The sequence below is a fragment of the Corvus kubaryi genome, unplaced genomic scaffold (assembly GCF_017639235.1).
Source record: "Corvus kubaryi isolate FWS band 111438036 unplaced genomic scaffold, C.kubaryi_AGA036_p1.0 37353, whole genome shotgun sequence".
NCBI classification, from domain to species: Eukaryota; Metazoa; Chordata; class Aves; order Passeriformes; family Corvidae; genus Corvus; species Corvus kubaryi.
In genome coordinates, this window is record NW_024581115.1 from 1011557 (window position 1) to 1028185 (window position 16629).

Sequence of the window (16629 nt, forward strand, 5' to 3'; positions counted from 1 at the left end):
AGCCATCTTCCCGAGTCCGGGTGACACATAGCTGCCAAAATGCCTCATCCACCAGGAACAACGCCTGCAATTTTTCTCACGTCAGTTGTTTCGCAGTGACTTAGAGTGGTGTTTTCGGACTGCTTTTTATCGGAAAGCCTTTTTCAGCCCAAGGCAGCACACAGAGTCCTGTACCGTGAGTTGAAGGCTGGTGGTGATGGCTGCAAGTTCTGGGGGGTTCAGGCCTGTGTTTGACGCTGTGTGTGGAGCCCAAGGCTGCTGTCCCACCCCACCGGTGCCATGGCCATCACTCACCTCAGAGTCCCGAGCGCCAACACCTGCGACGTGGAGGCCGCCGATGGCGAACGAGAGGCCGCGATCCCCGCGGGATGAGCCTCAGCACGGCTGGGGTAGGGACCTGCCGGGCCTCGGGCCGGGCTGCGGGAAGCACCGGTGGGGGTTTGGATCCCATTCGCGTTTGGGGTTTTTGGGGGATTCCCCCTTCACGCGCTCCCCTGAGGGCGGCACCTCTCCCGCGGGGCCGCCACTGCCCAGCGCTGGCCAGGAGGGGGCGCGGCGGCGCCTGCGGGACGCCATGTTGGGCGGGCGTGAGGGGACGCGGCGGGGACGGGCCGGCGGCACCGGGGACAGTCGGGCCGTGACCCTCGAGCTGTCCCCATACCGGGCATGGCTCAGGCAGCGACCCCCGGGCTGTCCCCACACCAGTCACACAGCACACCGCGGTACCGGCCATGGCACAGGCAGTGACACCACGCCAATCACAGAGCACACCCCGTCCTGCTCCCACCCCCGCCAGGGAGCACACCCCGGGCTGTCCCCACACCGGGCACGGCACAGGCAGTGACCCCCGCGCTGTCCCACGCCAGTCACAGAGCACGCCCCGCGCTGTGCCACACCGGACACAGGCGGGACATCGGCGCAGCGAAGGGCAGGCTCAGCCCGTGTCCGGTACCGAGCCCCACCGAGCCTCCTCAGGACAAAGCTTTGCCCCCTGCCGCAGGCTCGGTCACCGCAGCGGCATCAGAGGCTCCGGGCTGCTGAGGTGTAAATCTCGTGTAAAGCTGTGCAGCTCTAGAGCTGACCCGGCGGGCGTCAGTGAAGTTAATAAGGACACACTGACTTAGGCTGGTAAAATACATTTCTCTTTCAATGAAAAGTAAGTGTCGCATGGGGTGTCACGTTGGCACAGAGGGTGATGTGGTGATTTATGATAAGCCAGGATGGACTGGTGTCTTGCACTCCGGGCAAACCAGGAGTAAGTCAGGAGGACAGCGCTGCTGTACTTTGCTGCCCGTGTTGGAGGAGAGGTCTGCAGTGCTGAGCATCAGAGCTGGGCGTCACCCTGCCAGGGTCTTTGTAAAATTCCCTTCTGTGGGTATCTAGGAGAGGGTAAGACATGCTGGGCCTTGCAGTTATGTACGGGCTTTGGCCCACGGCACAGCCAGGTCTCTCGTCACTGCCTATGGGGCTGAGCTGTGGAGTCAATGGGACAGGACTGTGGATCTGAAGCCAAGCTGCAGAGCCAGCTGCAGGGCACAGACTCAGGCTAGGACCACAAACACACGTGAAGTGCTGGCTTGCATCCTCCCAAATTAAAGCTCAAAAAGCGTGCGGGGATGCATCCAGGTCTCTAAGACAGGACGAGCAGTCGGCGTCGCTCCTGTGGCTGCTTTACAACGTACCTGAAACAGCCCCTGCAGCTGAGTCTGGATTTACGCTCGGTGCATCTTACATCTGGAGACAAGAAGCGTGCTGCTCGTGTGCTGGAGCCGGGCCAGGGTTAAGCCCCAGTAGTCGGAGCTGGATCCCTGGTAGCACTCGTGATGGGAGGTCAGGCGCAATGAAAGAGCCCTAGTAGTTTGAGAAGGAGCACACCAGCACCTCTCCTGATGGGAGGTCAGGCACAGTGAGCAGGAGGGCCCCCCTCGTGCTGGCAGCTCCGTTCCAGTGTTTGGCTGGGCTCCAGAAGATTAAAATAGAGCCTTAGACTGTCCCCTCGGCAGCACTGCCAGCCACAGCCCTGACAATCCTGGGGTTGTACTCAAACGTGAGTCCCTCGGGAGCGTGGGCTTTACCCTAACAGCTGAGGCACTGAGTAGGCTGGAGCAGGCAGGATTGTTGCTCTTGTGACTCAGACTCGAGGAAGAGAGGGATCAGGATGGAGCCACGAGAGAGCAGGGGATCAGGACCAAAGTACAAGGCACAGAAGGGGGAAAGAAGCAAGTATGCCCCAGAAGAAAGCTTGAAAAAAAATCCTTGTTCTGCTGTGGCTGGGTTCAAAGCACGTGTAGCCATGCGAATCGGGCATTCCACTGTTCCAGCTCGATTTCTGAATTAGCTCCTTTCTGTGACCATTTCAGGAAAAGAGAAGATAAGTGAAAAAACAAAGCAAAACAACATTTTCCTTTCTCGAACATCTTAAAAAGCACTATGGGAAAAGACAAAGGCCATGCAGGTTCCTGTGAAGAACCTCCACATAGGTGGAAAAATCTTCTGTGGTCCAGAAATGATCACAGCTGAGGGGAACAGGAGCCATCATTCCTGTGTGATGAAGGGCTTCAATGAAATGCCCAATTTTCAGAAGTGTGGGGCACTCCCAAGTACCACTAAAATCAGCAGCAGTGGCAGATGTTGGTGTTTCTTACAGAGGGTGTTTCAACTCTTACTGAATTATTTGCCACCACTTAAGGCATCCATACTTGAAATATTTTACTTCAGGATTTTCTGAAAGTGATAACAAACAGTGCCAGACAAAACATTTTGGCATTGCCTTTTTGCCCCCTGAGAAATAAAATTTGGTTGAAAATATCACATTGATTCAGTAAAAAAAAAGCAGACATTTCCAAATTCAGTGATTTTGATATTTCAAGAAAAAACATGTATATTTACTGGTATAAAAGGCTGTTTGTCTTTAAATTTCTTTAATATTAGTTTATAAGGCTTAAAAGTTGCTGCTCCATTTATTATTTCTGTAACTGTGTGTGTGAGCAGAGAGTGGATGATTCTACCTGATTGTTTTTGGTATAATAAAGATGAACTGGACAGTCAGAATAAAAAGATGTTATTCTCACAGGCAAGAAAAAGAAGTCCTACTGATTAATTAGGACCAATTAATTAATATTTATTAATTTAAAACTTTAAGAAAATAGAAACATTTTAATAGCCTTTTCTAAAATATATATATTTGTTTGAAGAGAGAGATTGAAAAAAGCAGTCTGGGGAGGAGAAGAGCAGCCTGGGAAAGAGAAAAGTGAAGCTTATTAATAAAGATTTTTTTGTGTGTTTTCAAAACAAACAAAAAACCCCAAATCAATCCCAAAGCTTTTATTTAAAGACAGAATGAAAAAATAAGTTAATAGTTTGCTCAGAGAGATAAGATTTTATATAGCTCAATACACTGGAGTGGAACAGTGAAATGGGTATCTTTTGCTGTCAGAAGAGCGAGTCAGAAACATGCCTAGAAAAGTTTGTAACTTCTTCCCAGTTGGTTTAAAAGCATTTCAGTAAAACAGCAGAGAACACAGAGGCAAGTACAGAACAGCACTGTCCTTCATGGCAGACGTGTTGGAAGTGTCTGGGAGAATTGCACTGCTCGCTCACTGATCTTCTGAGAGAAAGAAGAAATCTCAGCTCAGGGCAAGCAAAACATACAAACAACCAGGCTCCAAAAATGCATGGTACATGCAAAATGCACCAGAAGAACTGAAATACATGCACACAAAAATCCTGCTTTGTCCTGCAGTGTTTTCCCCAGTTAATTTCTTAGGTCACTGTACATGACTAATTATTTGCATTTGGGTTTTTTTTCTTTTACTAAGGTAGTAAATGCGCTACCAATCTTAATGTTTTGAAATTAAAAATCAAGGTAGTGGAAATGACTGACATGTTTTATCTTACATTTTGAGAATTATTTTGCTCTGCTGCTTAACTCCACTTTGGCTGTGTTTTGGTTAAAATATTTTCCATGGGTGAAAATATCCAATATTATTCCAGAGACATGCTGTTAATTTTGAAGTTTGCATTGGATTGGGATGTCACAGCTGAAATACACATCATGGTCACCAGGAACATTGCCACATGTACCTGTGCAGAAGCTATGGATGATGATGCTGGGAGGATGCTAACCAGGAAATTGTGTCCCTGCTCTGCCACAAGCTGTCTGTGTGACCTTGGCTATGTCATTTACTCCAGTTATGGCATCATCTGATTGTTAAAACACATTTAGCAACCTGTCTGGCTGTGAAAGCAGGTGAACTGTGACCCAGAGCAGAACCCTTCCAGTTTCACCTCAGCATTCAAAATAGAGTTGTTCTTATTTCTCTTACATACAGTAACACAGTTCCACACTGCATTAGAAGTGTCTTGCTTTGCTTTTTTTGTGTGCAAGAATATGTAAAAAAAAATCAGTTTAAGTTGTCTTTTATGGGAGGGTATTTTCACCCACAAACCTGGAAGCCATGCCTATTTCATTCAGGTTTCTGAATTAAAATAAAGATTTAGAAACCAGATTTGAAAGCTTGGCCTTAGAAAAAGTCACTTTCCAATAAACATAAAGAATTTCAGGGAAAAACACAAACTACATTCAGATTTCCAGGGATTGTAAAGTTCACATAGGGGGATACCTGATGATGGTCTAACAGAGTATTTTTCAAGAAATACTGTTCAAAGATTATGCACAAGTGCATGTTGTATTTAGGATCATGTGAGTGTACACAACAGCGTTCCTTTGTTAATGCGGGAGAAGACTTGAAGTGCGTAATTTTAGCAGATCACAGGAGTCGTAAGAATGCAAGAGCAATTCAAGTCTTCTAAACCTTGAGAGAGCTGAGTTTCTATGCTATTAGATCAAACAAAAAAATCTATGTTAAGAACATTTTATGACAGTGATTCACTCAAATAAATGTAAGATTTCTTTTACCAACTGATCTTTTTTTTTCTAAAATAGTATTTAATATCTGAAGTTATAAAAAATATTTGTAGTCCTGAAAATTATTTTTATTGTCTATTTTATGTACTATACATGCCTCTTTCAGGAATTATTAAAGAAGCATGAGTCATACGGCACTCATTTACTCTTGGCTCGTGGCCATCCTCAATATATATTTTGCTTTTTTCAAGCCATTCACAGGTACATATGCATGAAAATATTGTTGTGTCAAGTCCCAAGCTCACAGTTAGCACAGCATACATTGTTCATCGAGATATCTACAAAATTCTAGAGCACATAAAATTGTGCATTATTTTGTACCAAAGTTTAAACTTTAACATACGCTCGGTTGCATATATAGAAACAAGTTACAATAAAAATCTGAACAAAGACAACCAATAAACAGCCAAATTGCTATGTACAAACAAGGCAGGAAGCAATTAAACACTGCCTCACACATTTCACTTAAATTACTTTTTCTTCCAGGGGAAAAAACAAACAACCCCTCTTCCCCTCCTCCAAGTCCCCAATAACCCTATTAAGTCTTCCTTTTTATCAGCAAAATACTGGAACGCCCATTGCATTCAGAAGTGGATTCATTTGCATAACATGGGAGAGAAGTTTGGCCCCTATTATAAGGAGCAATAATGAAATATGCAGTGTGGGCTTCCCCCAGTACAACTGGTGCCACAACAGCGTGGTGGGCTCACTCTCTGAGCTCAGCTCCAGTGGTCCCTGTGACCTCCAGGGGAATATTTTATGAGATAAAGCCCCTTTTGTCTTCCTTACACACATCATTTTTACACCAGCATAAATATGTTGTTTTCATGATGACTCCACTGGTCTGAGTCTCAGGTGACATGGAACTGTGAGTCAGGCTGTGCTGGTATGTACATGGTCTGTACCTGACCCAGCTTCAGTGGAACTACTCTTCATTTACACTGGTGCAAAAGAACCTGGGGTGAGGTCCAAGGACAACAGGACTGGGCCCAAACGGACCTTTACATAAAGAAAACCACAAAAAGTCTGTGCATTCAGCTTCAAATCTGCTTAATAAATTACTACAGTTCACAGTAATAAGGTAGATCAGTGCCACACCAGCTTCTCCAGTGTCAGATCGGTTTCACATAGCTTTTCCAAGAAAGGTAATTAAAATAACAGTAAACATAAAAAGTCTGTTCCTAGTTTTTTGACAAGCTACATAGGCGGTTTTCTGTAGCCTAGTGACAGCCAAGCTCAGTAACACATTCTCCTGTTTTGGGATGACTGGTGTAAAGGCTAAATCTTGCCCAGGATGCTGTGGTGTGAAAAGACGGAGGAAGGCATTCCAGCCTGGCTCGTATTCACCCCAAAACCCAGACTGAGAACCAGCTGCTTGATCAGAGCTCACAGACACCGGCACTGAGGAGAGGTGATCTCTGAGCTGGTGGGATCTCTACAGCATCCAGCAATCATGGATGGGCTGCTCCAGAACCTGATCAGATGAAGACAACTCCTCCTGGCTTTTCAGAGCTATCTGATCCAAAGGGAGGGCTCTGGGGGCTGCTCCAGGGAGGGTGGGTGGCCTGCTGGTCAGTCCCTGCTGCCAGCTCCAGCATGCCAGGGTCCACCTCAGGGAATGCTCCCCTGCCTTTCTGCAAAGAATATATGGGGCCAACAGCTCCCCTTTCTCACTTCTGGGCATGATTCAGCCTTATAAATTCTACTTCATGCAATCAAAAGATAAATTATACTTACAAATAAAGCATTCTAGTTACTTTATGTTTTTCTGTCATGGAAAAATCAGAGACCCAACCTGATGAAATCTCCATTGTCTGAAAATTCAGGGCCTGTTTACTAAAAATACTTTTTGCTGATGGCAAAGTTCAACACCTTAGAGAAATTCAGAGTAAGTTTCCAAGCTGTGTACCCTATTTTCAAGTACACTATACCCTTGTTGTTTGTAAGGCTGTATTGAAATTTTACAAAACAGTCATGAGCCGCGCATTTAAACACCTTAAAAGAGTTGACCAGCAACTTAATGCATTTCTTTATACCCTAGAGAATTTAAAGATGCACTGTCTCTTTCCAAAACACATAAATTTTCAGGATAAAATATTCCATGTCCCATCTCCCCCTTTAATGTCTGTATTTAAAAGAAGTGTTTTATAGATTTCTTTGTCTTACTATGTAGAAAATCCAATTGTTAATTAGTCTCAAAAACCAAGTAAAAAATACAAGGATGGGAAATAAATGCTTGAGCTACAGGTGTCTTGAGACAAACTGTCCATGTACAAACTTGTCTTCCTGTGGATGCAAGGAATTTTGAGTGTAAAACTTGCAGTTTACCTATATCTCACTTCCTACCAACAGAAACAAGAAAGTTTGAGACCACTAAAGAGGGGGATATGCTCCACACTGAGTTTTTGCTTTCTGTGGGGTCATAATATTAGAACACTATATTCTTCTCTAGCCAGTCCAAGTCACTGCTAGAAATAGGAGGGACTGGGTTCAACCCAGGAGAAGATATACTCCCTGGAAAATGCAGGACAAAAGTTCTGGTGCAAGATGGATGAGTAAGAGAGACCCAGAAGTTGCAAAGCCCAAGTACCCTTTAGAGAGGAGAGCTTCAGCTGATACAAAGTGGGCACAGGCTCCTTTGAATGAACTGTCTGCTGGCCACTGAAACTGGTGTGGTGCAGGCTCTGAACCGTGGCACTGCCCATCTCTGTGCAAGAATCCTTGGAGGGTCACTCAAGCTCAGCCTGGAGAAAGGGTTCCCAGTAATTAAAGATCTTGATTCTTAATTTAAATTTGATTCTGGACTGTGAGCATATACTCAGCTCTGCTCAGAAGAGTCACTGGTGGAGTCCTCTATGGAGTGGGGCTAACAGTGCTGTGCTGTGCATTTTCCAGGATTCTTTTCAGTTGCTGAAGTTGCTTGTGAAATGTGTGTGTGATGTTCCTAAGAGAACTGCAGAATAATTGTGATTTGTATTATGGCAGTACTTGGAAGGCGCTGCTTTCTACTATTTATTTATCTCTGGGTGTTCATTGCTGTTCTTTTAAGGAGACTCAAAATAGGTGGGGATAGCAATTTTGAACAAGAACATGTATTTTTACCAAAAGATAAGTCAGTGCTTTATAACCAGAAGTATTTAAGCCCATAACTATCAATTAGTACTTTGACTATTAAAGTTTGTGGAAGAACCTCAATTTAGAGGCAGTAGATCAAGGAAACACATCCCATTGGCATCACCTAAACACTACTTCCACAGCAAGATTAAAATCAAGACAGAGTAGATTTTGGCTGGTATTTGCACTTCCAGAGTCAAATTTCATCTCAGCACAGAAGATTATGTTGAAGTCAAGCCCTTCCTACGAGTAAAGAATCCAGTCCTTTATTAGCTACATGACTGCTTCTGGAAAAGTCCAGCAGCAGGAGCAGATAAGAGATTTTTACAGCCTTATCTCACCAGTAGTGTATGCCTCTCTGCTGGAGATTTTGCTCCTTCTTGCCCTCATTGTTCCCGATGAGCCAAAGGAAAGTGACGTGGATTTCATTTAGGAACATCTTGTTTCATCTCATCACTTTCTGCAAAAACATATGGCCTCAGTGTATGGTTATTTTATTCTTTAATAGTTTTATGGCAGTTTTCCTTAGAGGCGAAACAGATTAGGGGAGCCCGGGCGAGGTGCTTGACACTGAAAAACTGTGTCATTTATTTTGGTTCTGCACAGAAGCATTACATTGCTTGTCTCTCCCTGGTGAAAAGCCTTCTGCTAATAAACAGAATCTAAAGTAACCAGCTGTGAGTGCCCTCAGTGACAGTCACACATCTCTGCTTGGCTCTGTGGTGAGTCAGGCTTTCCCCATCCCCAGTTCCATACAATGTGTGCCCCTCTAGCTGCAAATGGGCACTGACACTGCTGCTCCCCCTGCATCTTCTCACCCACAGGAATTTTTGCTGTGGGTCTCATCCAAACCTTGTGGGAGTGAATGGAAATCTTTCCATCCTCACTTTGGATCAGGTAATGAATGAGTATTTTTGGTGCAAAAAGTTAACTTCCCGCTCCCGAAAAGAGAAATTACAGATGTAAATCCCTTATAGAAAGTTTTTGCCCTTCCTATCACTGCAAAGACTCTTCGTGGCTTCCACATACTGACCAAGCATAAAATAGTGAATAACATTTATTTTTGAATTTATGGATTGAGTTCACAGGGATTTTAATAGCACTGGGGTTATGGAAGTGCTATTTTAATAAGGACCACAGATCATGGGCCCAAATCCTTACCTTTACCTCAAGGACTTGTAAACTCAACTGTTTAACTCAAATCTCTTTATTGGGGGCCTTAGAATGTATCCACCTGGAGGCTGGAAAACCAAAAGGTAGAAGGCTACACAAACACGGAGTGAGGGAATTTAACCAGCAGGAATGTGGCCTATAAAATTAAACTTCAAGAACTCTTTAAGAAAATTAAAGCTTGTGCAACAGCTGGGGTTTCTCTACACATTAGTTCATTTCTTAGTGACTCCAGTGTTATGGTTCTTATTAATATAGATTTCATTTTTGAGATTATCTTCTGTAGTGCTCCAAGGCTTATTGTGGCTGCAAAGGACAAAATCCTGACTCACTGTGATTTGCCTTTACACAATACAGCAAGATGCCAACCTCCTTATCATATTAGTATTTATTTGGGGTCCAAAGAAAAAAATCTTAGATTCAAACTGCACCCCAAACTTTCCTAATCTGAATTGCCAGAATATACCAGCTTCAGACATGGTGATCAAATACCCCTGGAATTTATGGTGAATATTCAGGAACAAAAAAAGGGGTGTTTCTTTCCAATGGGTGTGTGAGAGTGATGCCAACACACAACAAAATGTGCTCGTGTGTGGCGGGGAGAAGAAAAGAAAAACTTTGCTTCAGTCTCACATAGACCGTGCATATTATTCCACTAGAACCTGGCCTCATTCTGCCTGCTCTTTACCTCAAAGGTTCATCTCCTAAGCTTTTAAAATAACTTGCTACTTAAATAATTTGAAATCTAACCTCCTGAAAAAAACCCAATTGTGATAATTGTGTCAGGCTCTGACAGCATTCAGAGATGGTGTTGACTGCATTTTCTAGATACTGGAAGAATTTTCACTTCTTTAAGTGGCTAGAAACTCTGGGTTATCTGTGTTACTAGACCAGTTAGTGTTTCAGCTATATCCAACCTAAATCCATTCAAGAAAAGCTGAAAAGTAGAAAAAATTGCAGGAGATGGTGAAAAACAAGTTAATAGAAGTTTAGGACACAGTCCTAACATAAGGACACCAAGGATGTTACAGCTTCTGCTAACTTGCAGGCAGAATCACTCATGCTTAAAATTTTACATGCTCAGAGAAACACAGAAATGAAGAGACCTGCAAAACCTGATTACTCAGTTGCAGATTGTTATGTGGTGACTGTTATGACTGTACCTGCAAACCTGCAGATGCCAGTAATAATAATTCTCACATCATGACAGATGATACCTTTGTGATACCAGAAATCTGGTGATGAAGTCCAAAGATTAGGATTCTTTAGAGTGGCATGAGTTTCCATTTCAGGAGCTGGATTTTTACCAGTGGTTTTGAAAGTATGGCCCTTATGATCACAACGCTCATATCTCATGTGGGGTGATGGGAAGCAGTGGAAGATTCTGGGTTAAAGGGTGCTGCTGAAAACTTCTGGGACAGCAGAACCCAACTGCTCATCTGGACTTGTGATCTGTTGCATAGCACTGTGCACATCCGTGTTTTCTACAGACTCCATGCTCATTGCCCAGGACTTGCCCTCTTCATCCACAAATGTTCTTTCATAAGGCTCCACATGTGTCCTATGGGCATCCTGCCTTGGTTCCTCATACTTGCCTTTCCCTTCCTCTGGAAGGCTGGATGCATGAGGTACGAAAGTGCTCCGAGACCCCTCGATGGGAATCTTCACCTGCTCACCGGAGGTAGGTTCTTGAGACAAATCTGGAGATCTCATGAGATGCTGGGTGTAGACACCTTCCGACAGAGAGCCCGACTGAGTCTCGCTGTGCACACGCAGCCAGCGGTGCTGCCGGCTGAAGTAGTTGTAATGTTGGTGTTTGCCCAACTTTTTTTTCCCTAAAAAGCCCAGTGGCTGCTTGGAACTGGAGGACTTGTCCGTGCTTTTCGGTGTAAGCCCTGACATTGTCAGACTGCTCATCTGCTCTGTGCAACGTTCAGCACTGGTGTCCAAGGTACCACACTCTGTCAAGCCTTCTCTCAGTGCCAGGCAGGGCTTCATGTCATGGACTTGGAGCACATTGGGTGCGCTGCCACTCAGGCCACTGCCAGCCTGCTGGGAGATGTCCTGGGACGAGGAGTAAATCAGGTCTAACTCCCTTGGGCTCAATGCATCGCTGGAGTCGTAGTCGCTGTCAGTTGGGAGGAACACCTCGGAGCAGCCTTCTTCATCTGAGCAGGGCTGGGAGTCTGCAAGGAAAACTGGTTAACACTAACAAGAAAAGTTCAGCAGAGAAACGGCTTAACTGTCGTTTATGTGTTTTTTGTCTTAATTTTAAATTTACAGTGCTGGAAATGTATGTGTGTTTCCTCTGTGGAATTGCCCTGGGCTGAGGTGACGGCAAAGGCAGTCAGGGAGGATTTATCAGGAAGGAGTTACAGATGTGTTAGACAGGTGGTGGCAGAATTGGGAAAACCAGAAAGAATTAATTTATTATGTTAAGGACAGGAAAAAAATTGAATTTGAATTGGGAATAAATTCTGAGATGATCTGTTTTCTTTTATCTTGCTTTCACTAAATTTCATAGACATGGAGATTTGTGAGAGAAAAAATCTCTAATCCAGTTTCTGTTTTTATTAAAGATGTTGGTTGACTTATTCTAGATTTATATCTCTGTAATGGTGGGCAGGGTGCGATTATAAGTGTGGTATGAGGCTCAAGGCACAACATGGAGATTGATAAATAAAAAACTGCCCTTTTGGCCATCAGGTGCATTATGAGTGTTCAAATCCAAAACAGATACATGTAATTCAAATGCAAATTTTTGGACCAAATCCTACACTGGCACTGAAATCACTGCTGTCTTTTGGCTTCACCAGGATCAATAATATAATAAATGGTGGCATGTGTGATAGAATAGATTGATGCTCCATTGCCCTGGATAGTTTATCTTAGATTCCAGGAATTAAACATAGATTTTATACAGTGCTGACTGTTCACTTGGAGCTCATGTAAATTGTCATAGAGCCCAGCACTAACGAATCCAGGGTGTGCAGGACAAGATAATGCTGCAGTTTGCACTGTGCCAGAGCTAAGGATTATTCTGCACTCATGATCTGTAATACAGGGGAAACATAGCTGAGGGAGGGGTGCTGAGAAAGAACACTACTGTATAATGAGGTGGAGCAAAGCACCAGCCTTTTCTGGTTTCTTTTCTTTTAACCTCATGAAATCTAATCAGAAGAGATTTATTAATTTTCCTTAAATGTATAAAACGGCCAAATTGAAAAAAACCCGAATAATTATTACTGTAATGGTCATGGCAGTTGTTTAATGCAGCATCTGTTGCTTTTGTTTCTACTGTTTAATTTACTTGTTGCTTAAAGACAGTTCAGCAGGATGGTTTATTTTTTCCTCCAAAGTCCTTATTCTGTTAGCAAGATGGGTGTTGCTGTTTAATTTGCTCCATCTTTATTTGCTGTGATCCATTTCTTTAATCAGTTTAATTTTCTGGCTATGCAGAGAAGCAGTAATGATCCCAGTGAGGTGGGTGCTTATTTGTGTAATTTGTGTAATTCAAAATGCTTGTCTAAAACACTGGGAATCCTGAGAGGTATGTGAAAACAGCTGTTAAACTGGACTATTGGCACTAAAATTTGCTCTATCAAAACAAAGCAAGAGGGGCATAAGAAATAATTGCTGCAAAGCAGAGAAACACTCAAAGCCTGGAAAGAAAATGGCTGTAATACCAGAGAAACAGAAGGTGGCAAATGGAAACTATGGAAAAATCTAAGTTAGATTCTGTCAAATTAATGAAAACTATGGGGAGAAATAATAGATACACGATTGATGAGAATGGATAAATAACTTTTGCTTAGCAGCTCATGTCTCATCAGTCTAATAAAACTCTGAACATGTGCACAATTAATACACAGCCGTCGTCAGAGGTCTGAAGAGCTTTTGATAATGTTCTTTACCACAGGCTCTGCAGCTGTAATTGGGATGAAGAGAAAGCTTCCTCCATATAAAATATCAGATTGTTGGTGTAGGCAACAAATGAAGCCGTCAGTTTTCACCGTGGATGGATTTTACTGGAATTCTGGACATCATGGAGAAGCCAGTGATAGCATTTGTCCCTTCCAACCTGTTCATTAAGTGATCTGAAACAGCGAGGTGACAAAGTTGGCTGATGATGAACACTTATTTTGAGTATCTGAAAGTAAAATATGATTATAAAGATTGTAGAAGGATCTCAGGATACTGAGTGGCAAATGACTGGTAAAATGATTGTTAAGATACATTGGCAGGTATGGGAAAAAATTGACTCCTTTTATAAAAAGACATACAAGAGCTGTTATAATTAAAAGTGAGTTCAAAGAGTGTGCTTGGTGAACAAAGAAAAGTTCTCTTACCATTCACAGCTTTTCTCCTCTGGATTCTAGGCTCAGGGGAAGGGGGAGGTGAAGGAAGACAATCTAGATGTGAAGAGGTGGAGCTCATTTTCTTTTGACAGTGTTCTTCTGAAAGATCCACAAGCTTCTTTATGGGCAGGCCTGCTGCTGGCTGCTTGTATCTTGCATACTGCAGTGCTTCTGTGATCCATCTCATGTCCCTCCAGATCTCATCAATTTGCTGTGGAGGAAAAAATAGGGACAAAATATGGTTAAGTCTGAGTATTAATTCTACCTAAGTGTGTACTTTTTTCAAGAGCCCAAGTAAGTCTGTAGTCCCTGCCAAGAGAGAGCAGCAGGATCCCCTGAAAGAACATTCAGATTGAGGTGGTCTGAACCGATTTTGGTTAAGAGGTACCTCAATTAAGAATGTGTAGTTAGGAGGGGTGAATCCGGACCTGAAGTCTGACATGGAAAGAAAATGAAAATTGTATTTTGAATGAGTAAAAACTTGATCAGTTTGTAGCACACCTGGAAGGTGGTTTGATACTGTACTGGAATAAAAGTGAGACTTCTGAAGCATCTTTGCAAACCCAAGTCAAAGCAATTGCTCAGGTCAGACCTAGTTTTTAACAAAGAACATACACGTGTTGATACATAAATGGAGGGCAGAAGCACAGCTATGAGCCAAACTGCAGTTTCTCCCTAACCATTTTAGTCTGCGTACATTTTAAAACTACAAATCTACACAACAGCAGTTCTAACACATGCCTGTTGATGGCAATAAGAGACAAGTGCCTAAATCAATAGCAGGATGTAGCTTTAAGTATCTCTGCAGAGAGGAAAGATGCTGTTTAATGTGGGTCTGAAGAGTCTTTTGATAATGGAACACTTTCAACATCTTTTAACATCATCTTCAAGCCCCTCAAGATCTTTGATGGCTGAGCAAATGTAGCAACCATCAAATGACAGTAGCTGTGAGTAAATACCCTCCTGCTGCAGTATCCTTTCTAGAACTTCCCTCATACTTTTCCTACAGGAGGTTCTGAATTTCAAGTGAGCCTTCCTATTAATATTGCAGTGTTTGAGGGAAGCTGCTTTGCAGTCACACAAGCTACATTCTGTAAGAATGGAGTGAGAGTTCTGGGTCAGTAATAGAGAGGCAAAAGTGAGGGGTACTCTGTGCAGTGACAATTGTCAAATAGGGGAGTGACAGAGGGATCAGAGAGTGACAGAGGGATCAGAGAGCCTGCAGACTGGTATTCGAAGATAACTTCTCTTAGCTGGAGATACTTCACAAAATGCACATTCAAAGTGTGAAATTTACTCCCAAGGGATACTGTAGATGCCAGCTTTGCTGGGGTAGCTCCTGATAAATCGTGTTGGAGACAGTATAGCTGGATAGCTGGATCTTGGTTTTGACCTAGTATGGCCATTTATATGTAAAGGTGAAGTCCTGACTCCAGTGATGTCAGTGCAAGCCTTGCCACTGAGTTAATTTGAGCTAAGAATATATATCAATAAGAATAACAAATAGTTCAGAGATTAATTTGTAATCCTGCATAATTTCAAGACTTCTGTATAGCTCCATGAAACGAATTCCAGTTAGTAAACATCTCACCTATTTGATTTTAGAGATTTTATACACCTTTTCTGTGATCCTCCCTCTCAACCCCAAACAACAACCATCCTGCATGCAGTTTATTAAAATGCAAATCCTGTTGGTTTTCCCCCTGATGCTGTTCTGCAGGACATTGTAATGAACTGTGGTTCTTTCACAATTTAGGAACATTTGAAGCACTAAATGATATCAATTACAGCTTAACTTCAGTTTTAGTTTCAGTGTCTACAGATTTCTTTCCTTTCTCTGTAACCTTCTGGTAAAGACTCCAAGTACCTTATATTTTGGTTAGTTGGGGTTTTTTCTTCTTCCCTTTTTTTTTAAATCATTTTTTATTTTCAGTTGCCCTCTGACTCCTTTTCAGAACTGCATTTATATAGACTCCCTTGCTCTTTACAATGTTTGGTTTGTGTAGTGACTTCAACACTGTCTTAGATCTGGGATCACACAAATGCTCTTGCGGTTTCGTGGTCACCACTGAAGATTGCGGTATGTGGTGGGCTGAGATATTTTTGCCAATAGGTGGAATACAGATGTTTTTCATTTAAGAGGAAACCTGACAAGCCTAATACACTGTGACAATAATTCAGCACAAAACACTGAAGTTTAAAGTGTTCTCCCATATTTTCCCAGTATAGATATGTGACTCAAGCACTTTGGAGAAGAGGAACACAGAACTGTCTACACAGTACCTGCATATGAATATACAAATGCTTGGGTTTGATGTGAAGGATAAAATTTCTCCAAATTCTCCTGCACACTGCAAGAAAGCTAGATTTTCTGAGTGTGAGAATGGGAGGGGATTGAGAGTGAAAGTACAATGGATCTTCCCTCTCTGCCCTGCTACAGGTTGCCAAAAAGTTCTGGACAAGGCAAAGGGGGTCTGAATGCAGAACAAAGGGAAATAGAAATACTGTCCTCTTGTTCATAACTATAGACGGTCAAGCATCTTGTCAAAGGGACAAATGGTTGTCTTGGCCCCTATTCCAACAGAAGATAGCTTGAATATTAAGAATCGAGAGCCGCAAATTTGCACCTCTCTTGTAGAAAGACGGGTCAACCATACCCATAGATATACTCTGCAAAAGTCATGAGCTTTATCTATAAATAACCAATTACCAGAATGGTTTACAAAAGGACAGGCTTTGCTATGGTGCACAATGAGATGTAGTTCAAAGAGCCCTGAGTTGAGTAGGTAAAGTCTTGATTTGGGAACAGTACAGGAAAATCAGGATGAAAGACAGAGAATAAGCAAATTAGACAAGTATGGTAACAGTGGTGATCCTCCTGCACTGGGGGACTGAAGCAGTGCCACTGCATGGTGCTGGCCATGTTCACAGCTGCTTTTGGGGTCAGCTTGACATATGAAATGCAGAGCTGTGTTCTTGAGTGTGATATTGTTGGTGGAGATTGTCTCCACAATCTAGTCTGAATTTTCATTTAAATTTTTTAAAGTGCCACATTATCAC

The 16629-nt window shown here is 42.9% G+C and overlaps 1 protein-coding gene and 1 long non-coding RNA gene across 3 annotated transcripts in view; both read right to left on the reverse strand.

Annotated features, from left to right (window-relative positions):
• The window catches only part of LOC121666608, a 31314-nt gene extending 30842 nt beyond the window's left edge, over nt 1-472 (reverse strand). The window contains exon 1 of the long non-coding RNA XR_006016715.1: nt 295-472. This is a non-coding gene — a long non-coding RNA (uncharacterized LOC121666608). The remainder of the gene's footprint in view (nt 1-294) is intronic.
• Nucleotides 473-3309: 2837 nt separating this feature from the next.
• The window catches only part of ANKFN1 (ankyrin repeat and fibronectin type III domain containing 1), a 130602-nt gene continuing 117282 nt past the window's right edge, over nt 3310-16629 (reverse strand). For both annotated transcript variants that reach the window (XM_042032357.1, XM_042032356.1), the window contains exons 18-19: nt 13561-13780; nt 3310-11397 (exon numbers count right to left, since the gene is read on the reverse strand). In XM_042032357.1, coding sequence (XP_041888291.1) covers nt 10601-11397; nt 13561-13780 — 1017 coding nt within the window. In that variant the 3' untranslated portion in view covers nt 3310-10600. The remainder of the gene's footprint in view (nt 11398-13560; nt 13781-16629) is intronic.